The sequence below is a fragment of the Mobula birostris genome, chromosome 13, assembly GCF_030028105.1.
Source record: "Mobula birostris isolate sMobBir1 chromosome 13, sMobBir1.hap1, whole genome shotgun sequence".
Classification (NCBI taxonomy): domain Eukaryota; kingdom Metazoa; phylum Chordata; class Chondrichthyes; order Myliobatiformes; family Myliobatidae; genus Mobula; species Mobula birostris.
In genome coordinates, this window is record NC_092382.1 from 70,743,771 (window position 1) to 70,766,409 (window position 22,639).

The 22,639-nt window shown below is 44.4% G+C and overlaps 2 protein-coding genes across 2 annotated transcripts in view; one reads left to right on the forward strand and one right to left on the reverse strand.

Moving 5' to 3' along the window:
- LOC140206955 (uncharacterized) overlaps positions 1 to 15,149 on the reverse strand; it is a 136,565-nt gene extending 121,416 nt beyond the window's left edge. Inside the window, exons 1-2 of the mRNA XM_072275251.1 lie at positions 15,028 to 15,149; positions 6,099 to 7,444 (exon numbers count right to left, since the gene is read on the reverse strand). Coding sequence (XP_072131352.1) covers positions 6,099 to 7,037 — 939 coding nt within the window. The 5' untranslated portion in view covers positions 7,038 to 7,444; positions 15,028 to 15,149. The remainder of the gene's footprint in view (positions 1 to 6,098; positions 7,445 to 15,027) is intronic.
- LOC140206951 (uncharacterized) lies at positions 14,862 to 22,245 on the forward strand. Its single transcript, XM_072275246.1, has 2 exons — positions 14,862 to 15,624; positions 19,546 to 22,245. Exon 2 carries the CDS (start codon positions 19,824 to 19,826, stop codon positions 21,639 to 21,641), a length of 1,818 nt encoding a protein of 605 aa, XP_072131347.1. The 5' UTR covers positions 14,862 to 15,624; positions 19,546 to 19,823; the 3' UTR covers positions 21,642 to 22,245.
- Positions 22,246 to 22,639: the final 394 nt, after the last annotated feature.

The window sequence follows — 22,639 nt, forward strand, 5'->3', positions numbered from 1 at the left end:
ACAGAATCAATCATTCTCTGGAATATTCCTGGAGCATTTTTCATTCCAAACAGCAAAACATTGTATTCATACAACCCAGTAGGTGTCACAAATGCAGAAATTTCTCTACCTCTGTCCGTCAATGGAACATACCAATACCCTTTCAACAGATCAATCTTTGTAAGAAATTTACCTTTTCCAACCTTATCGATGCAATCATCCACCCTAGAGAAAGAATAGGCATCTGTTTATGTTACCGCATTTACCTTCCTATAATCAGTGGAAAGTCTAACACTACCATCAGGTTTGGGCACAATAACACAGGGTGAGCTCCAATCTGATTTTGAAGGCCTAATAATAGCCCAATTTCTTGCTCAGCCAATTTACGCTTTTCTACATTCATGCGATATGACTGCTGTTTAATCGGTTTGGCTTGACCAATATCTACGTCATGTACTGTGACCGTGGTTTGCTTGGGAACGTCGGGAAATAAATCTTTAAACTTCAGAATTAATTCCTCAGCTGTTGTTGTTGCTTTGGCTGCAGATGAGCCAACTTGTTATCAATGTTTTCCAGAACAACCAAGTTCATTAGCCTAACTGGAACCATGTTTGGCTTGTAAAAAGTTTCAGGCTACATCCACACTAGACCGGATAATTTTGAAAATGCCGGTTTGGCCTAAAAACGATAGGCGTTCACACCAGGTGTTTTTCAAAATACCTCTGTTCACATTAGAATGGATATTTGGGTGAATCTCCTCCTACTGGGCATGCGCAAGACACACGGAAAACAAGTGGAGAGGAAACGGTGTACTTGGTGCGCGTTTGTCCAGTTAGACTAGAGAAACTTAAAAGAAAATTGTCAAATGAAAGACTTGGTGCGCGTTTGTCCAGAAATGTTTTCTACAGCCATAGTCTCTTCATCGATGAAAGGGACGACAGCTACAACTAAATGCAATAAGGCTTATTACTGGGCAAAAGTGAAATTTGCTGTTACCTCATTTGTTTACCTTTACTTTTGCCATGTCTTTGTGTATTATTTTGCTGTATTTAACATGTGCAATAAAATGAGTTACTGGGCAAAGGTGACAATTGCATCTATTGAATGTTTGCACAAGCAATACATTAATACATTACTTGCACAAGCGTGGCGGTGGACCAACGCAAGTGCAGAACACGGGCGCGGGGACAGAATCGGGAGGCGTTATCACCGTAGCAAGCATGGAATCGGTTTCCAGAAGGGTATATACCTGAAGCCTTGGGTTTGGAGAGATTCCAGGAGCGATGCTAGACTTGGAACTAATGTCCCTAAGAACCATGAAACAAGGTTACTCACACCCGAGTTGACCAATGAACTGACAGCTCCTTGTTGTGATCACAGGGTCTTTATCCTGCATTTTCTGATGGAAAGCAGGTGTGTGTAGTTGGTGGAACCTGGGAATGATTGGAAATTAAACGAGGGGATCGAAGCCCAATTCCTGAGGTAAATAGTAAGGTGGGGGATTGCCAGAAGGGTCCGTGACAAATAAAGCATCTTGTTAAATGTATAAAACATGTCTGCATCAGTGTTAGCTTGTATTTCCATACAATGTTACATTAGGCTGTTACACATCTATTGTGAAAGAAGTACTTGCATAAATAGGTAAACTACCTTCACACAAGCAAGGACAGAAAATAGGGCAAAGTAAGTATACTTATTTATTCAGTAAGCTATGGGTCAAAGTATTTGGTAAGTACATTTTTAACTCCTCAGGCTTCAGTATTGTTGCCGTCTATTCTGAAATTGTTAGGTTGTGTGGGAGGTTGCGTCAAGAAAACAATGAAATGTCGCGCTGCCGCCATCTGTACCAGCACGTCATGACAGCGTTTTTAAAAATATCCGTTTACCCCGTCCACACTGCTGTGCACAATCGGCGTTTTCAAATTTACACACTCTGGAGGATGTTGAACAAAATCTCCATTTTTGGGGGAGGAAAACGCCATTTCAGTGTGGACAGAAGGACAAAACGAAGAGCAAAAGCTTCGGTTACAGATTTATCCGGTCTAGTGTGGACGTAGCCTTAGATGAGTCAATTGTTTCATTCTCAGGGTTGCTAGATTCATATATTTTGACAACACTCACAGATGGTGCCTGCTTGTCAAAATAAGGCTTTATCATATTTATGTGTACCACCTGTGTTAGTTGACGTCGGTCGGGTGTTTTAGTAACATAATTCGCATCATTACTTTGAGAGACTATTTCAGACGGTCCACTGAATTTCCCCTGAAGTGGATTCGTCAACCTTCGAAATAAGGCAAGCACCTTATCCTCCACCTGGTATTTTCTTTCACAAGCCCACTCATCAAACCAACACTTCATTTTGTTTTGAGAAATCTTTAATTTTTGTCTTGCTAGACTACAAGTTTGGTGTAGTTTATTTTTGAACTTCAAAACATAGTCTAACAAGTTAACATGTACATCCCCATCAATCCACTGTTCCTTTAACAAGGCCAAAGTTCCCCTCACTCTATGACCAAATACAAGTTCAAAAGGACTAAAGCCCTGTAACTCCTGTGCTGACTCTCTTACTGCAAACTAAAGCAAATGTATTCCTTCATCCCAGTCTTTTCCATTTTCAACACGGTATGTCTTAATCATTGTTTAGAGGGTAGAAGGAAATCTTTCTAAAGCCCCTTGTGATTCCGGATGGTACTCAGAAAATGTAATTTGTTTAGCTCCCAGTTCATAAAATACCTGCTGGAACAATCCAGATGTAAAATTACTTCCTTGATCAGACTGGATTTCTTTAGGTAAACCAAATAAAGTAAAAAACTTGGTAAGAGCCTTCGCTACAGTTTTAGCTTTAATATTTCTGAGAGGTATTGCCTCTGGGAATCTGGATACAGTACACATAATAGTTAGCAAATACTGATGGCCGGATTCAGTCTTTAGCAATGGGCCAACACAATCCACTATAACTTTAGAAAAGGGTATACCAAATACAGGTATAGGCCGGAGTGGGGCCACTGGGGTGACCTCATTAGGTTTACCCACAAATTGATAAGTGTGACAGGTTCTGCAAAAGGTCACAACCTCTTTCCTCAAATTAGGCCAGTAAAATTGTTTCATAATCCTGTTTACAGTTTTATTCACTCTGAAATGGCCACCTCAGGGCATACTGTGGGCCAAAGCTAAAATTTTAGTCCTATAAACTTTAGGGACTACAACTTGGTGAACAATTGCCCATTCCTCACTCACAGGTATAGCAGATGGCCTCCACTTCCTCATTAACACTCCATCCTTGAGATAATACCCTACTGGCACTTTCTTAATCTCATTATCTGAGAGAGCTGTTTCTTTTAAAGCTTCAATCTCAGGGTCTCGGTTCTGTTCTGCTATAAACTTCTTCCTAGGCAGGGATAAATCTATTCCATCAGACTTACTACCTGAATCTTGTTGAAACAATGAAGGCAGAAAAGTCCCTGACAAGTTATCATAACCTGAATCCCGATTTTGGCTATCATGGTTATCAGAATCATGCTGCCCAGAATCGTCTGCATTGGCAGACTTTTTAGCCATACTTCGAGTTACTGCACAGGAAGGATAAATGTTAAAATCCATCTGTGGGTCGTCAGTGGTTGGCTTAGTTGTCAACTGCACAGCAGGAACAACTTTACCATCTGCCCGGTCATTCCCTAACAGCAAAGTAACAACTTCCACCTGTAAACCGGAGCATAATCTGATCTTAACAGGTCCCGAAACCAACACCGAATATAAAGTTACCCTGTGCAATGGCACAGAAACCATGCCACCCCCAATGCCTTTAATAAGATTTACCTCATCTATGTCCATCTCATCACCAAACTTTAGAACACTAATATAAGTGACTGAGAATCCCCAGTATCTCGAAGAATTGTCACTGGTACTGGGGTTGACCCTTCCTTTACTAATACAAACCCATCTGGCTTAAAATAATCAAATACCTTCTTAACTCGGTCAGACCCCTCAGTCCTTAACTGAGCCTCAACAGAATGTTCAGAACCCTGTGGGTTTATAGGTGCTTCAACATACTGATTCACAGGCATTTGGGACTGCTTCCTTTTCCTTTTTCTTCTTCAGGACGGAACAATTAGCCATCATATGACCAGCTTTCTTACAATAGTAACAAGTAAGACAAGAATATTTCTCCTTCAACTGCTGCCCTTCATCCTTGCACTTGTTAGTAATCCCAGCTTTAATTTCTGGTTTACACTGGTTATCCCTGCTACTCTTCTGGAAACTCTTATTCGGCGTAAACTTAATCTTATGAGTTAAAACAAACTCATCTGCTAATCTAGCAGACACCTGCAAAGTGGCAGCATCCTTTTCATCTAAATACATGTTTATGTCATCAGGGATGCACCTTTTGAATTCTTCAATTAAAACCAACTCTTTCAAGCTGGTAAAATCATCATTTACATTTTTATATGTGTACCAGCGGTCAAAACACACAAATTTCTCATAAGCAAATTCCATATAACAGATTTCCTCAAATTTCTAAACTTTTGCTTCTGGGACCAACCCGTAAGCTTTGAGCACAGCCTGTTTCACTATGTCCAAAACAGCTGCTTCATCAACTGTCAAAGTAGAATAGTCTTGCTGAGCCTTCCCCTTAATTACACTTTGTAAGAGGATAGGCCAACCCTCTTTTGGCCACTTTAAACTCTGAGCAAACTTCTCAAAATGCTGGAAGTATTTATCAACATCCGCCTCTTCAAATGGAGGTACCAATTTAACTTCCTGACTGGCCTCAAACTTATCACCAGAGTCTAATGCCAGACGCCTTTGCTGCAATCTCTCCATCTTTTCCAGCTCAATCAGCCCGTCTTTGTGCTTCCTCCCTCTGTTTTTCTGCCTCTTCTCTGTTTTTCTGCTTCTCTGTGCCCTCCTCATTGTCAATTTCACCTTAGCAAATTTTAACCTTTTAGCAATACTCAACAACCCAATCCTTCTGGCATCCTCTCATGCCTCAGAGACTGGCGCTTCCAGAAATCTATCAACATCCATTGCTGCTGATTTTTCACACGCAAATAAATCAAAAGGGATTTCCCCAATGAAATTGATAATTAATCAATAAATATGCCCCCGAATTTGTTCATATCCCGAACGCAGGTCTCAATTTTGTTGCGCTTTAGAAACAAACCAGCAGCAGTAGACTACACCTGGAGTCTGGTTTTGATGTTAAAACCACTGTCATTACGAGTATCTACTTATAATATAGTAACTTAAGCAAGATAAACAAAAGTGAACAGTATTATGTGTATATATGTGTTTAAATACAACTCCCAAAATATTGAGCTCTGGGGAAACCAGGCTTAGAGTCTTGAGTAAAGTATGAAAGTTCAGTTCATCCATGGAACAGGTGATGAGAGAGAGATATTTGTAATCCAGGGTAAATGTCAAGAGAAGGCAATTATGTCGAGTTCCACAGGTCCCATGTTGGTAAAACAAGAGAATAGTCACTGTAGATTTTATTCGTCGTCGTTCCAAATCCACATACGAATTATCACCGAAAGTGACTTTTCACAAGGGGTATCATCTTCAAGTGAATTACCACACCACACCCAGGCACATAAGACATAAGTGGTCTTCACAGGATACCCCAAATCCGATCCACTCCAATGGATCAAACGAGGTGACAACCACACATGCAATGTACGCTGTTTCGATAATTAACCCACCCTTCTGGGCAAAGTATAGTTCTAAACAGTGACCCTTGCCACTAGTTCCCTGGTTTTGATCCTTCCATTTTTCTTCCTTTGACTCATAGTGTTTGTGCCCTTGGTTAAAACTGAACAAGCTGTGAGCGATATAAACAAGCTGCAAATCAGACTGATTAGCCTTCTTAATCTCTCTCTCTCTCTCTTAAAATGACAGTCCACAGCAAACGAAACCAAGGGATTCATTAACAACGGCCACTCCCCACTGTGAACTGACTGGTGTGCCCGTAGTTGAGATGACTGAGTGAATCCTTTCCCACATTCTTAGCAGGTGAACGGCTTCTCCCCAGTGTGAACTCGCTGATGTCTCTGTAGGTAGGATGACCGAGTGTATCCCTTCCCACAAACTGAGCAGGTGAACGGCTTCCCCTGTGTGTGAACTGACTGGTGTGCCAGTCGGTGGGATGACTGAGTAAATCCTTTCCCACATTCTGAGCAGGTGAACGGCTTCTCCCCAGTGTGAACTTGCTGGTGACTCCGTAGGGTGGATGAATCAGTGAATTTCTTCCCACATTCTGAGCAGGTGAACGGCTTCTCCCCAGTGTGAACTCGCTGGTGACTCCGTAGGCTGGATGAATGAGTGAATCTCTTCCCACAGACTGAGCAGGTGAACGGCTTCTCCTCAGTGTGAACTCGCTGATGATTCTGTAGGTGGGATGACAGAGTGAATTTATTCCCACAAACTGAGCAGGTGAACGGCTTCTCCCCAGTGTGAATTGACTGATGTACCAGCAGGTGGGATGACTGAGTGAATCCCTTCCCACATTCTAAGCAGGTGAACGGCTTCTCCCCAGTGTGAACTCGCTGATGATTCTGTAGGGTGGATGAATGAGTGAATCTCTTCCCACAGTCTGAGCAGGTGAACGGCCTCTCCCCAGTGTGAACTCGCTGATGTACCTTAAGTTGAGATGAATGAGTGAATCTCTTCCCACAGTCTGAGCAGGTGAACGGCCTCTCCCCAGTGTGAACTCGCTGATGTACCTTAAGTTGAGATGACTGAGTGAATCTCTTCCCACAGTCTGAGCAGGTGAATGGCCTCTCTCCAGTGTGAACTCGCTGATGTATCTTCAGTTCAGATGAGCGAGTGAATCCCTTCCCACAGTCTGAGCAGGTGAATGGCCACTCCCCAGTGTGAACTGACTTGTGTACCAGTAGGGCGGATGACCGAGTGAATCCCCTCCCGCAGTCTGAGCAGGTGAACGGCCTCTCTCCAGTGTGAACTTGCTGATGTAATTTCAGTCTAGATGAGTGAGTGAATCCTTTCCCACAGTCCGAGCACGTGAATGGTCGCTCCCTGGTGTGAACTCGCTGGTGAGCCATTAGGTCAGATGACTGAGTGAATTCTTCCCCACAAATTCAGCAGATGACCAGCCACTGCCCAGTGTGAACTGACTGGTGTGTCCACAGGCGAGAAGACCGACTGAATCTGTTCTCACACACAGAAGAGGTGAATGGCCTTGTCCCAGTGTGAACTTGCTGATGTACCTTCAGTTGAAATGACCGACTGAATCCATTCCCACTGTCTGAGCAGATGAACGGGTTCCCCCCCGTGTAAAATGACAGGCATGTCAGTCGGTCAGATGATCGAGTGAATCCCTCCCCACATCTGAGCAGGAAGGATGATCGAGTGAATCCCTTGCTCCACTTCTTAAATATCTGGACAGAGACAGAAAACCTGATGTGTTGTGTTCGAGATTCCCATAGACAAATTCCTTGTCATTCTTAACCTGTAAAAAGATTTACAAAATCCATCAATGGGTGAAGCACAAGATTTCAGATGAGATCACTTGAGTTGTCAAGGTGTGATCTGACATCACACTGTTACAGTGAAGTTCAACTCAAGTTGGAGAGAGAAATCATCTTCTAACTGGGCACAGTGCTGGTATCTGGAATGACAATCAAACTCTCTGATGCTCTTTCTGTCTCTATAAGAATGGGCCATTTCTGTCATCTCCAATCTGTGACCTGGCTCAGTTTGACTCTCTCCATTGGTATTATTCCCTGTTCCCACTGAGCTGCATGGGTTCCTGGCCCCACAGTAACTGAAACATTCTCACGCAAATAGCCGGCAGTGCATCCCACGCACCCACCACTCTCTGTGTAAAAAAACTTACCCCTGACATCCACTCGGTATCTATTTCCAAGCAGCTTACAATTATGCCCCCTCGTGTTAGCCATCTCAGCCCTGGGAAAAAACCTCTGACTAGCCACACGATCAGTGCCCCTCATCATCTTATACACCTGAAAAAGGCTGTAAACATAAACAAGGAAATTATACATTGCTTTGAGGATTTGTTAGAAGTATACAAAATTATGAGAATATAGATAAGGTAAATGCAAGCAGGCTTTTTCCATTGAGGTTGGGTGGGATGCCAACCAGAAGTCATGGGTAAATGGGAAAGGTGAAAATTTAATGGGAACGTGTGGAAAAGCTCTTTATTGAAATGGTTGTGAGAGTGTGGAATGAGATGCCAGCACAAGTGGTGAATATGAGCTCAGTTTCACCATTTCGAAGAAGTTTGATAGGTACCTGGATGGTAGGGGTATGGAGGGCGATGGTCCCGGTGGATTAGACAGCTTAAATGTTTTTTCAGCATTGATTAGATGGGCCAAATGGCCTGTTTCCATACTGAAATTCTCCATGTTTCTATGACAGAGAAGCTGGCCAAACTTGTTTGGAAGGGAAAAGGTAGGAGTGACAATGGAGCAGCAATGGCTGGAGTTTCTGGTAGCAATTCAGGAGCTGAGTGATCGATACATCCCAACGAAGCAGAAGCATTGGAAAGGCAGGAGGACACAACCGTGGCTGAAATGAGAAGCCAAAGCCAACATAAAAGCCAAAGAGAGGGCAAAAAAAAGAGCAAATACTATTTGGAAGCTTTTAGAAAAAAAACAGAAGACAACTAAAATAAAAGTCAGATGAGCTCAGGGTATTGATTTATGATATTGCAGTCATTAATGAGTCTTGGTAGCTCCCAACAGTCTGAGGCATTTAGAGGAACAAAATATCCGGGGCCTCAATATCTCTTGAAAACCAAGGTTCCCTGCACCAGTTACCTTTCAACTTTTATTTTGGCAGGCACATACAAATTAGACACCCTCAAAATTTCACTTCGAAGGCCTCCCACATACCAAGTACTCCTTTGCCAAAAAACAGCCTGTCCCAAACCACACTTGTCAGATCCTTTGATACCATCAAAATTGACCTTTCTCCAATTTAGAATCTCAACCCATGGTCCAGACCTATCTGTTTCCATATTTGCTTTGAATTTCATGGCATTATGATCACTGATTTCTGCCACCAGCCCTGGATCATTTCCTAACAGCTTATCACACACTTCTATGTCGGGTATTCTACGTACTGATTAAGGGCACATTTGACAAACTCAAACCCATCTAGTCCTTTTACAGTATGGGAGTCCCAGTCAAAATATAGCAAGTTAAAATCAGTTACTGAATCAACCTTTGTTTCTTGGCATGGTCTGCGATCTCTCTACAAATTTGTTCCTCTCAATCCCTCAGACTGTTGGGTGCAACCAAATCCCAATAATGGCGACAATATCATAATTCCCTGTCCTGAGCTCATCTGGCTTTCCTACGATGCTTCTTGCATTGTGATATCCTCAGCTCAGCACATTCATCACACCATGCTCAACCATTTCATTGCTCGCTCTATCTGAGGTCTGAACAACTTCTGACAGATGTCAAGAAAACAACCTCTCCCTGATTGTCACAAAAACAAAGGAGGTGATTGTGGACGACAGGAGGAATGGAGACAGGCTAACCCCTATTGACATCAATGGATCTGGGGTTGAGAGGGTGAACAACTTTAAGTTCCTCGGCATAAACATCACCGAGGATCTCACATGGTTGTGTTTTGATAAGAGCACAGCAGCACCTCCTTCACATCAGATGGTTGAAGAAGTCTGGGATGGGGCCCCAAATCCTAAGAACCTTCCAAAGGGATACAGCTGAGAGTATCCTGTCTGGCTGCATCACTGCCTGGTATGGGAACTGTACTTCCCTAAATCGTAGGACCCTGCAGAGAGTGGTGCAGATAGCCCAGCGAATCTGTAGGTGTGAACTTTCCACTATTCAGGACATTTACAGAGACAGGTGTGTAAAAAGGATATTGGGGACCCAATTCACCACCACTACAACCTGTTCCTGCTGCTACCATCCAGGAAACGGTACCCCAGCAAAAGGACCAACAGGCTCTGGGACATCATCTTCTACCAGGCCATCAGTCTGATTAATTCATGCTGATACAATTGACTTCTATGTCTTATGTACAAACTATTTATTATAAATGACTCTAAGTTACACATTTAGATGGAGACGTAAAGATTTCTACTCCTCATGTATATGAAGGATGTATGTAATAAAGTCAATTGAATTCACCCTCTCCACTATCTGTTCTGTCATTCTGGCTCCCATTCCCCCCTACAACTATTTTAACCACATCACCCCCTCCCCCACATGAGCACTAGCAAGCCTTACCACTAGGATATTAGTTCCCTCTCATTCTATTCCCCTAAGTAATGAATCCCCTGTCATCCCTTTGAATTTTTTCTGCTAGGTAATCTCCCCAACAGTTTCTAAAGTGGTCCACCTGTTGTTGTGTGGGATAGCAACAAGAGTACACTGCAATGAATATTTAACCTCATTCCCCTTCCTGACTCTCACCCAGTTTCCTGTGTCCTGCACCTTGGGTGCAACTCACCTCTCCTCATGTCATATCTATCACTCCCTCCATCTCCTGGATGACCTGGAATTCACTCATTTCAAGTTCCAGCTCCTTAAAGTGCAGGGTTACAAGCTGCAGCTGGATGCACATCTTGTAGCTGAGGGCATCAGGGACGCTGGAGATCTCCCCACCTTCCCACCAATGTGCCCTCTAATTTGTAATGACCAGCGTATACATAAATCTTGTACCGTGCATTTTTTTACCCAGTGACAACATGTGCACAGTGAATTTTATATAGAGAGAGGTATTCATTTTAACAGCTAGCAAATCACTGTCGATAGGAACTTTGATCTCCTCTGTGTTCGATCAAGTTCACCTGCACTCTCACACAAACTATGCAGCAGGCCTGTAACGGGTAATGAAGTATTTTCTCACCAGAGCTTTTGCACATTGTCCATCTGTGGTTTGCTTGCTAAATTACACTTTAAAAAGTCAGGTGTCCAAATATCACTCCACTTCGTTCCACTTGCGAATTCTCCAGCAACTTTTGTATCACCACAATACACACAGGTAACACCAGTTTCTGTATTGGACATAAATATTTTCCCTGAATCCTCCTGAGGAATTGAGGATATATTAAAAAATCATTTCGAACCTATGTAACCTCTGGCTAAAAGAATAATTGGGACTGAACAGGAATGTTGAACTGAAGTAAACTCTGTCATCAGCAGTTAGCTGAGACAGGCTCATTATCAGTTCTCTGCGGCTTGCAGAGAGACAGACTGAGAGCTGATAACATTGTACATTGTACCTTCGTTAGTTGATAACATTATACATTGTACCCTCGTTTGAGTAAAGAGAGGAGGACTCACTGATAAGGACAGGAATGAACATCTGTCTGTAATTAAGTCAGGACCTTACAAAGGGAACAATGGATAAGGACTGGATGGTACATCCTTCTGTAACTAAAACCTTATGAACTCTCTTATCTAATTAATTAAGTTTTACACCAACAGACATGATGGCTGTACCAGTTCAAATAACATCTACCAACAGTAAGGTATGGGGCTTACTATGTATAAATATACGGCTGTAACCTGACTAACTCATTCCACTTGTCAGTTGGTGGCAGTGCTTACATGCCTTCCCTTTGACAACTGGGTCTCAAACTCCTGCAGCAGAATACGCAATAAACTGTGGTGATGATAAGAAGCTGGTCTCTCAAGTTTTATTCAGATTTAACTTCAACATTCGGCGTCACAAACAGGATCCCAATATTGGAAGTGCCAAGCAGACTGTGGTGGGATATTACCTCACGAGAAAAAGCAGTAAATTTGATATGGAAAAAGAACTGTGGAAAGAAGTGGAAGTTGTTGAAAAGGGAATGGAAGGAAAAGGCAGATGTAAAGAGGAACAGTATATTATTAGCAAGTTGGAGGAATAATGCATGTGACAAAGGGACAGAGGTATGTACTGCAAAAGGAATGCCAAAGGTTGGAAGACGCTAAAACCGGAGTGTGAATGGTGGATGGGCGCTGAAAACGAGAGCAGGAAAAACAACGTGAGCAAACCAAGGCTGGCTTACATAGGAGGGAAGGGCAGGAAAGTCTGTCTAAAGTTCTAACTGATAGGGAAACAAGGGATCCCGAACACATGTCTGGCATACCGACCCGTGCACCCAGTGCTCCCGAACCCCAATCCTCACAGTACTCAGATACGGTGGCGGCTCAGGTAAAACAGCGGCATCAGGGGAGGGGAGGTCCCTATACCCTGAGATCCAGAAAGGGAATACCGAGGATTATTCCAAAACAGGGAGGGAAGAATCCAATAAAACCCCAGAGTTAATGGCTCCACAAAGATAATTGCCGACCCGAATGATGCCCAGTCCACGAGCAGGAGGAGGGACAGCCCTCAGTGATTCCTGTGTATGCACCCTGGAAGCCTTAAGAAATGATAATGATCATGAATCAGGCCCCACATAGAAAAGAAAGACCAGCACAGTTTGCTCAGTATGTCTGCAGTACTCTACAAATGCTTAAAGTGACCCCGCAAGATTTATTCGGTCTCTGCTGCACGATTCTCTCAGCTGATGAGGGGCGGAAATAGAAGGCAGAATTGAGATACCAAACCTATCAGGAGTTACAAGCGGGAAACCATAATGAGAATGAACGGACAGACCAGATAATTCAAGCATTGGAAAGGGCTCTCCACCAACCTGTAGATATCACTAAGGTACTTTAATAAAAACCTAAGCCTGGGGAATCGGGACCAGACTATTGGGAGCAATTTGTGGCCTGCTACAGCACTTTCGCAGGAGACCAAGCCTTTAATGATGGAAACATAATTGTACACACCTGGGAAAGGAGGGAATGGTTGGTAACCTGAAACCCGCACACACATCAGACAGCTTTTTGCCAAAAAAAATCTCTCACCTCAGTTTTAAAGGGAAACATCTTTATTCTGAGACTGTGCTGTCAGATTAATATCTAATGGAAACATCCTCTCCATGTCCACTGTATCCAGGCTTTTCAGCATTCGGTAGGTTTACTTAACCGTACATCTCCCCAGCACCCCCACAGTCCCTCTGAACTCCATTGAGCACAGGCCCAGAACCATCAAATGCTCTTCATACTGTGACGGGGGTCCTGAATTACCCCTATGAACTGTGCTTTTGAAAAGAGAGATAGAGGGGTATTCAACACCAGACACCTTGTTAAAAGAGAGAGAAAGAAGGAGAGAGAGACGAAGACTGCTTTGAGATGATGTTATGGTTTTTCAGCAGCATGTTTACACTTTTGCAGGGACACTCTCAGCTTCTGTATTCTTACAGAGAGAAGGGAGGAGCTACTTGATAGGCAGTTGGTATTCAGTGCGCTGAGATAAATAGAAGGTCAGATGATAGACCTACAGACACAATGGTTTTGGACACTGAATGAGCTTTGTTGTGCCCATAGAAAAGGTGGGTTTTGGAGAATCGATCAGCGGCTCTTGCAGTGTGAAAAGGGTGTGACCGGTGGGGAGCTATTTGTGTGTCCAACCCTCGCGTGGGTTGATAATTCCACCACAGAAGAACGGCCCCCTTTGTTGTGGTCACAGTCAGTGACTTCAAAAGGATTTCAGAGGACAACAGGAAGATCGACAGCATCAGCTCACCTGAAGACTCAAATCTCTCCCTCTCTCTCTCTATCACTACTCAACTCAATACCACGAACTGAACTGAACTTTACTCATCATTGTAAGACGATCTATTTACCCCTAGACTTGAAGAAGCTTGGTTTTTATATATTCCTATATATATATATTCATTGCTAACCTGTTTGACATATCTGCATTTATATTACTGTATTGCATAGTTACTAATAAATAATATTAGTTAATAACAATACTGGACTTCAAAGTGTTTTCCATTCTGCTGGTTCTTTAGCCCGTCACGGAGTACGTGACAATACATAAAGCCGATCATTCCTGAGATTATTCTTGTAAACCTTGTCAGCAACCAATGTACAGAACACATTTCCAGGAATAACAGACATATCAGTACCAGGGAAAAGTTGTGCTTTCTTTCATGTTCTACTATCACAGACTGAGCCAATTGCATTCCCAGGTTAAAACAGGTTCATTTCAGGAAATATAAACCAGACCAGGGTGAGTGACATTAAAAAAAACTGGAATTACCAGAAACACTCAGCAGGTAAGGAACAGCTGTGGGGAGAGGAACAAACTTAACGATTCAGGTTAATAACGTTTTATCAGAATGGCCTCACATATTTTCAGTTTTTAGTGCCGATCTCCTGCATCTTGGGTTTATGTTTTATTTCCACTGCCTGATAGACAGGTGACAGTGAGGGGGAATTTCCAAACACAGTTTGAACACTGGTCTATTTTATTTCTACTGATGCAAACACAGAGCAGCCACTACCTGTGAGGATGGAATGGGAACGCATCCTCTCCTCAGGTTACAAGCAACACACATAAAAGTTGCTGGTGAACGCAACAGGTCAGGCAGCATCTCTAGGAAGAGGTACAGTCGACGTTTCGGGCCGAGACCCTTGTCCTAACTGTACCTCTTTCCAGAGATGCTGCCTGACCTGCTGTGTTCACCAGCAACTTTTATGTGTGTTGCTTGAAATTCCAGCATCTGCAGGTTTCCTCGAGTCTCTCCTCAGATCAGCAGTCATTGTTTCCAAAGGAACTCCAGAAACAAAGATCTGATCCCAGAACTCAGCGCCTCATAAACTCGGGCAGCTCGAAGCCCCGGTCCATTTTACTTGGATCAAAAACTGTGATACACCAGGACCCAGCCTCACAGAGTCAACAGCTGAATCTGCCACTCACACACCACCCCCACGGCTGGCACACCACGTGATCGTACGTCACAAAGCGGAGGGCGGGGCAGATCTGCGGTAAAACAGCCTCACGTGACCGGCTGACGGGACTCCCGTTTCAATTCTGTGGAAACAGACAGCCTGGGCTCCTGGTTTGGATCGTTCAATGCAGATTCAGTGAAGTCAACACATTTCTGACGAGCCCAGATAACTGGGTACTGAATGAGTAACTGGCCCTCAGTTCGGGGATTACGGCCCACATCAGATCTCCCCGCTCGGGATCGGTCTCAATACTCACCGATGGGAAAGTGAAAACTTCGGCCCGCGGACAGTGATCCCGACCTTTCCCGATCCTGCTGCCGCAGATGAACCGGCTTCAGCACTGAGCGGAAAGGAAAACACCACCCATCTGGATGCAGTGAGCATGCGCGGCGTCAGTGTTACATCATCTAGCGGGCGGGGCCTCGGAAACATACGCGCAGATGCTGCCCATCCGCGGTCAAATGGGAGGGGCAAATGAGATCACGTGACTGGTGGGGTTTCCCACCGCAGGGAGAGACTCCAGTTGCCCGCCACTCTGCCTTTGTAAGAGGGTTGTACTTTGGTATTAGATACACGGAATACCAGTTGCTATAGAGTATGTTGTTTATGGGAGCCGCTTTCTGTGTTAAAATAGCTGCTGAGTTTTCTATACACACAAAAAAAACTGAGGTATGGACATGGAAGCGGTGCTTGCGGAAACTTTTAATGGTGCCCTGGTTACCCATAAAGCCGGGAGTTGGAAATTTAGCCGTCGCTGAAGCACCGATCACATTCGCAGCCGTCAGGATTGCGCATTTTCCCGAATATCACTCATGCGCGCGATATACAAAGGCCTCGGGAGGATCGGCAAGAGGTAAGAGAGAATCTCCGGGCGGGATTTTAATACCGACTTCAGGACAATTGATGTGAGATGCGGATACCGTGACCCGCAATCCCGGGACAGTCCTGCTCTCGACCCTCTCTCTCAGCCCCACGATCTGCACACGGGCCCCAGGGAGCTTCCGGCTGATGAGGGAATGGGAACCGCTGGATCTCTCAGACAGAGCTGAGCTCCAGCTATCTAAATGCAAGGATTGGGAACTCGGGGAAAGGGAACATAATCTTTTACATCACCAGGTGTGTTCTACTTCCAATCACAAACAAGAGAAAATCTGCAGATGCTGGAAATGCAAGCAACGCACACAAATTGTTGGAGGAACTCAGCATTAGTACTCTTTTCCATAGATGCTGCCTGCCCTGCTGAGTTCCTCCAGCATTTTGTGTGTTTTGCTTGTTCTACCTCCTCTTGTTCTGGACTTTTCCACCCGTGAGAACATGTTTTGACCCACTCTGTCTGGGTACATAATGATATCAAACACCTTTGCACTGGGCAACAAGTAGCTTTCACATCACAAATGTGCCAGACTCCAATGGGACAGACTACTGCCCTTCCTTTCATATTCATTGACATTGCCATCAATGAGTTTACCACTGTCAGTCACCTGGGGGAGGGTTCAGGGGAAATATTTATGTACAAAACAGAAACTGGTGTTACCTGTGTGTATTGTGGTGACGCAAAAGTTGCTGGAGAATTTGCAAGTGGGAAGAAGTGGAGCGATATTTGAAAAAATGACTTTTCATAGCATCAGTTAGCAAGCAAGTCACGTATGGACGGTGTTCAAATGCTCTGTCGAGAAAATCCTTCATTATCCACTACAGGCCTGCTACATAGGTTGTGTGAGAGTGCAGATGAAGTCAATCAAACCCAGAGCAGATAAAAATTATTATTGACAGTGATATTGGAGTTGGAGCTGGGAATGAATGAATTCTGGATTAATCAGGAGTCGGAGGGGTGATTGATATGACATTGAACAGAGGTGAGTTACACCCAAGGTGTAGGACACATGAAACTGGGTGAGAGTCAGGAAGGGGAATGAGGTTAAGTAGCCATCGCAGAGTACAGTACTCTTGTGGCCATCCCCCACAACAACAGGTAGACCATAGAAAGGGTGCAGAGGAAATTTACAAGGACTTTGTGTCAATTAGGGAGCATGGTTTATGAGAATAAGTTGAGTGATCTCAGCCTTTTATCCTTGGAGCGATGGAGGATGAGAGGTGACCTGATGGAGGTGTACGAGATAATGAGAGGCATTGATCATGTGGATAGTCAGATGCTTTTTCCCAGTGCTGAAATGGCAAGCACGAGAGGGCATAGTTCTAAGGTGCTTGGAAGTGGGTACAGAGGAGACATCAGGGGTAAGTTTTTTTTTATGCAGAGAGTGGTGAGTGCATGGGATGGGCTGCTGGCGGTGGTGGTGGAGGCAGAAACAATAGGGTCTTTTAAGAGACTCCTGGATGGCTACATGGAGCTTAGAAAAATAGAGGGCTATGGGTAAGCCCAGGTAGTCCTAAGCCAGGGTCATGATCGGCACAGCTTTGTGGGCAGAGGGGCCTGTATTGTGCTGTAGGTTTTCTGTGGTCTATATATTCTACCACTTTAGAAACTGTTGGAGGTGGGGGGGGGGGGGGTTACCTGGCAGAGGAAAGTCAAAGGGGTGATGTGGGTTCAGTAGTTAGGGTACCAGAACTAGAAGGGGACTAATGTCGTAGTGGTAAGGCTTGCTGGTGCTAGTGTGGTGGAGACAGGCTGGGTTAAACTGAAGTTGTAGTGGGAATGGGAGCCAGAATGACAGAACAGATAGTGGAGAGGGTGAATTGAATTGAATTGACTTTATTACTTACATCCTTCACATACATGAGGAGTAAAAATCTTTATGTCACATCTCCGTCTGAATGTGCAACGTGCAATTTTTAGTAAGTTATAATAGAACACGACAGTCACTATAACTTAGAAATGCAATTGTATCAGCATGAATTAAGCAGTCTGATGGCCTGGTGGAAGAAGCTGTCCCGGATCCTGTTGGTTCTGGCTTTAATGCTGCGGTACTGTTTCCCAAATGGTAGCAGCTGGAACAGTTTGTGGTTGGGGTGACTCGGGTCCCCAATGATCCTTCGGGCCCTTTTTACACTCCTGTCTTTGTAAATGTCCTGAATCATGGGAAGTTCACAACTGCAGATGTGCTGGGCTGTACACACCACTCTACAAAGTCTGTGATTGAGGGAAGTACAGTTCCCATGCCAGGCAGTGATGCAGCCAGTCAGGATGCTCTCAATTGTGTCCCTGCAGAAAGTTCTTCAGATTGTGGGCTGCATTTCAAACTTCTTACAACCGTCTGAGGTGAAAGAGGCACTGTTGTACAGACCACATGAGATCCTCTGCGATGTGTCTGACGAGGAACTTAAAGCTGTTCACCCTCTCAACCCCAGATCCATTGGTGCAAATATGGGTTAGCCTGTCTCCATTCTTCCTGTAGTCCACAATCAGCTCCTTTGTTTTTGTGACAATGAGAGAGAGGTTGTTTTCTTGACACCAGACACCTCAGGGCATGGAATGTGATATTGTAGCTATTGCTGGGACTTGTTTGCACCCAACAATCTGAGGAATTCAGAGAAATAAATTTGTGGAGAGATCACAGACTATGCCAAGAAAGAATGCTTCATATAGTGAGCGATTTTAAATTCCCAAAGATTACTGGGGCTCCCGTATATAAAAGGACTGGATAGGTAGAGTTTGTCAAATGTGCCTGAAGTCAGCACGTAGAACTCCCGACATAGAAGTGTGCAATAAGCTATTAGAAAATAATCCAGGGCTAGTAACAGAAATTAGTGTATCGGAACACTTTGTATGTAGTGATCATAATGTCATGAGATTCCAAGTTAATATAGAAAAAATGAGGACTGAACCATGGGTTCAATTCTCAATTGGAGAAAGGTCAATTTTGATGGTATCAGAAAGGATCTGACAAGTGTGGATTGGCACAGGCTGTTTTCTGACAAAGGAGTACTTGGTAAGTGGGAGGCCTTCAGAAGTGAAGTTTTGAGGGTTAGGGTTTGTATGTGCCTGTCAAAGTAAAAGTTGAAAGGTAGCTGGTGCAGGGAACCTTGGTTTTCAAGAGATATCGAGGCCCCAGATATTTTGTTCCTCTAAATGCCTCAGACTGTTGGGTGCTACAAAGACTCATTAATGACTACAATAATCATAATTCCACGCCCTGAGATCATCTGACATTTTTTTTTAGTCAGCTTCTGTTGCTTTCTAAAAGCTTCCTAGCAGTTTTTGCTCTTTTGTTTGGCCTCTCTTTGGTTCTTATGTTGGCTTAGGCTTCTCACTTTAGCCTCCGTTGTGTCCTCCTGCCTTTACAATGCTTCCACTTCTTTGGGATGTATCAATCACTCAGCTCCTGAATTGCTCGCAGAAACTCCAGCCATTGCTGCTCCATTGTCATTCCTACCGTATCCCTTCCAAACAAGTTTGGCCAGCTTCTCTGCCACAGAAACATGGAGAATGTCAATACAGAACCATGCCCACTCTGGACGATCAGAACGGTAATCTATATGAGGAGACAAAATAGATGGGGGAGATTTAAAATTTTTTTTTTGCATCTCTATTTTTCAGGAGTTGGACACAGAGTCTATAGAAGTGAGGCAAAGCAGCATCAACTTCATGGACCCTGTACAGATTACACAGGTGGAGGTGTTTCCTGTCTTAAGGCAAATTACCGTGAATAAATCCCCAGGCCCTGACAAGTTGTTCCCTGGGACCCTGCGGAAGACAAGTGCAGAAATCGTCAGGGCCCAAGCACAGTGTGATGTCAGATCACATCTTGGTGACTAAAGTGATCTCATCTGAAATGTTGCCTTCACCCACTGATGTATTTTGTAAATCTTTTCACAGGTTAAGCACGGCAAGGAATTTGTCTCCCAGAATCTCAGAGACAACACGCCAGTGTTGCCCTTCTTGTCCATTAAGAAGTGGATCGAGGGATTCACTCAGTCATCTGAACTGAAAGTCCATCAGCAATTCCACACTGGGACACGGCCACTCACTGTTCTGTATGTGGGAAGGGAATTAGTCAGTCATCCCACCTGCGGACACATCAGTCAGTTCACACTGGGCAGAGGCTGGCCACCTGCTGAATTTGTGGGGAAGGATTCACTCGATCATCTGACCTAATGGCTCATCAGCGAATTCACACCGGGGAACGGCCATTCACCTGCTCGGACTGTGGGAAGGGATTCACTCGCTCATCAAACCTACTAGCTCACCAAACAGTTCACACTGGGGAGAGGCCGTTCACCTGCTCAGAATGTGGGAAGGGATTCGCTCGCTCATCCAACCTGCAGGCACACCAGGCAGTTCACACAGCGGAGAGGCCGTTTACCTGCTCAGACTGTGGGAAAGGATTTATTCTGTCATCTCAACTGAAGGTACATCAGCGAATTCACACTGGGGAGAGGCCATTCACCTGCTCAGACTGTGGGAAGGGATTCATTCTGTCATCTCAACTGAAGGTGCATCGGCAAATTCACACTGCGGACAGACTGTTCACCTGCTCAGACTGTGGGAAGGGATTCACTCGGTCATGTCAACTGAAGGTACATCAGCGCATTCACACTGGGGAGAAGCCTTTCACCTGCTCAGAGTGTGGGAAAGGATTCACTCAGTCATCCCACCTACAGGCACACCAGTCAGTTCACACTGGGAAATGGCCGTACACCTGCTCAGACTGTGGGAAAGGATTCACTAGGTCATCTGGCCTAAAGACACACCAATCAGTTCACACTGGAGTGTGGCCATTCACCTGCTCAGAATGTGGGAAGGGATTCTCTCAATCATCCAACCTTCTGGCTCACCAGTCAGTTCACACCAGGGAGAGGCCATTTACCTGCTCAGACTGTGGGATGGGATTCACTTCATCATCTAACCTACTGAGACACCAGTCAGTTCACACTGGGGAGAGGCCGTTCACCTGCTCGGATTGTGGGAAGACATTCACTCAGTTATCCAGCCTACAGACACACCAGACAGCCCACACTGGAAAGAAGCCATTCACCTGCTCAGACTGTGGAAGAGGATTCACTCACTCATCCACCCTACGGAGACACCAGTCAGTTCACACAGGGGAGTGGCCATTCACCTGCTCAGACTGTGGGAAGGGATTCATTGGGAGATTTCAACTGAAGGTTCATCGAAGAGTTCACACTGGGGAGAGGCCATTCACCTGCTCAGACTGTGGGAAGGGATTCACACAGTTAGCTAGCCTACAAGCACATCAGTCAGTTCACTCTGGGGAGAAGCCATTTACCTGCTCGGATTGTGGGAAGAGATTCACTCAGTCATCTCAACTGAAGGCACATCAGCAAGTTCACACTGGGGAGAGGCTGTTCACCTGCTCAGACTGTGGGAAGGGATTCACTTTGTCATCTCACCTGCTTACACATCAGTCAGTTCACACTGGGGAGAGGCTGTTCACCTGCTCAGATTGTGGGAAGAGATTCACTCAGTTATCCAGCCTGCAGACACACCTGGCATCCCACACAGGGAAATGGCTGTTCAACTGCCCAGACTGCGGGAAAGGATTCAATCACTCATCCACCCTCCAGAGACACCAGTCAGTCCACACTGGAGTATGGCCGTTCACATGCTCAGACTGTGGGAAGGGATTCACCCGGTCATTTCAACTGAAGGTACATCAGAGAGTTCACACTGGGGAGAGGCCATTCACCTGTTCGTTGTGTGGGAAGGGATTCACACAGTTAGCTAGCCTACAAGCACACCAGTCAGTTCACACTGGGGAGAAGCCATTTACCTGCTTAGACTGTGGGAAAGGATTCACTCAATCATGCCACCTGAAGCTGCATCAGCGAGTTCACACTGGGGAGAGGCCATTCATCTGCTCAGTGTGTGGGAAGGGATTCACTCGGTCATCCGACCTATTGGCACACCAGGCAGTACACATTGGAAAGAGGCCATTCACCTGCTCAGACTGAAGGAAGGGTTTCACCCATCTATTTGGTCTAAGGGACACCAGTAAGTTCACACAGCGGAGATGCTGTTCACCTGCTGTGACTGTGGAAGGTGTTCAGTCATGTATGTAACTTTATGACACACTACTGTAGTCAGAAAAGTTTTAAGTTTATGAATTCTGCAATTATTGCTGCTGCTCACCACACCCAGTTCTGCACCCTGGTCACTGGGCATGGGAGAAGTTTCTTCTACTGCATATTCACCTTTAATGGGACTGGAGTTTAATATTCTGGATCTGTGACAAATAAATCAGTTCTGTTTTAAACTCTGTCTCCGGTACTTAGTGAAACAACACCATAAGATACCACGTAACGTGTGTTCTACTGCTGCTGATACTTTTACTGGGTTGTGTGTACGTGACACTGGGAAGAGTTCTCCAACTCTCAGTCAGGTGCTCCACATTTCCTTGTCACTATCTTGTCTGCTCAGATCGTTGGGATGTCTCCCATGGAGGGTCATACTCATTCGACTGGTTAATGTTTTTTTCCATTGTGATGATTCCTTTTTCTGAGTTGGCCTCTCATTTAAGTTTTCTGGTCTGTATTTCTTATCACGATGGCATACACACACCTGGAGTGCTGAATCCTGTTCATTTTTGATGAAAGTAGATACTTAGAAGTTTTATCTGACTGTTGTGTGATTTTTTTTTTTCGTGTGTGTTACTTCTCTTCCTCCTGTCCAAGGTAATGTTAATCTAAGTGGGTTTGAGTGTAAATAGTCTATTCTAAACTTTTCTAAAGTTCTTATTTATCTTTGTAAATTTGACTGATTGAAATGGGACCAAGATATTTTTTTTATTTCAAAAAAAAGTCAATTGATGAAGATGTTTATTGCCTTTGTTGAATTTGTTAACTATTGAGCTCTGTTTGGCAGTTTTTAAAAAAATTTTGAACTAAATTTTGTTAAAGGTTTTCCCTATTTTGCACTACTTTCTATTTTCTTTGCTTGTTGATATTCCAGA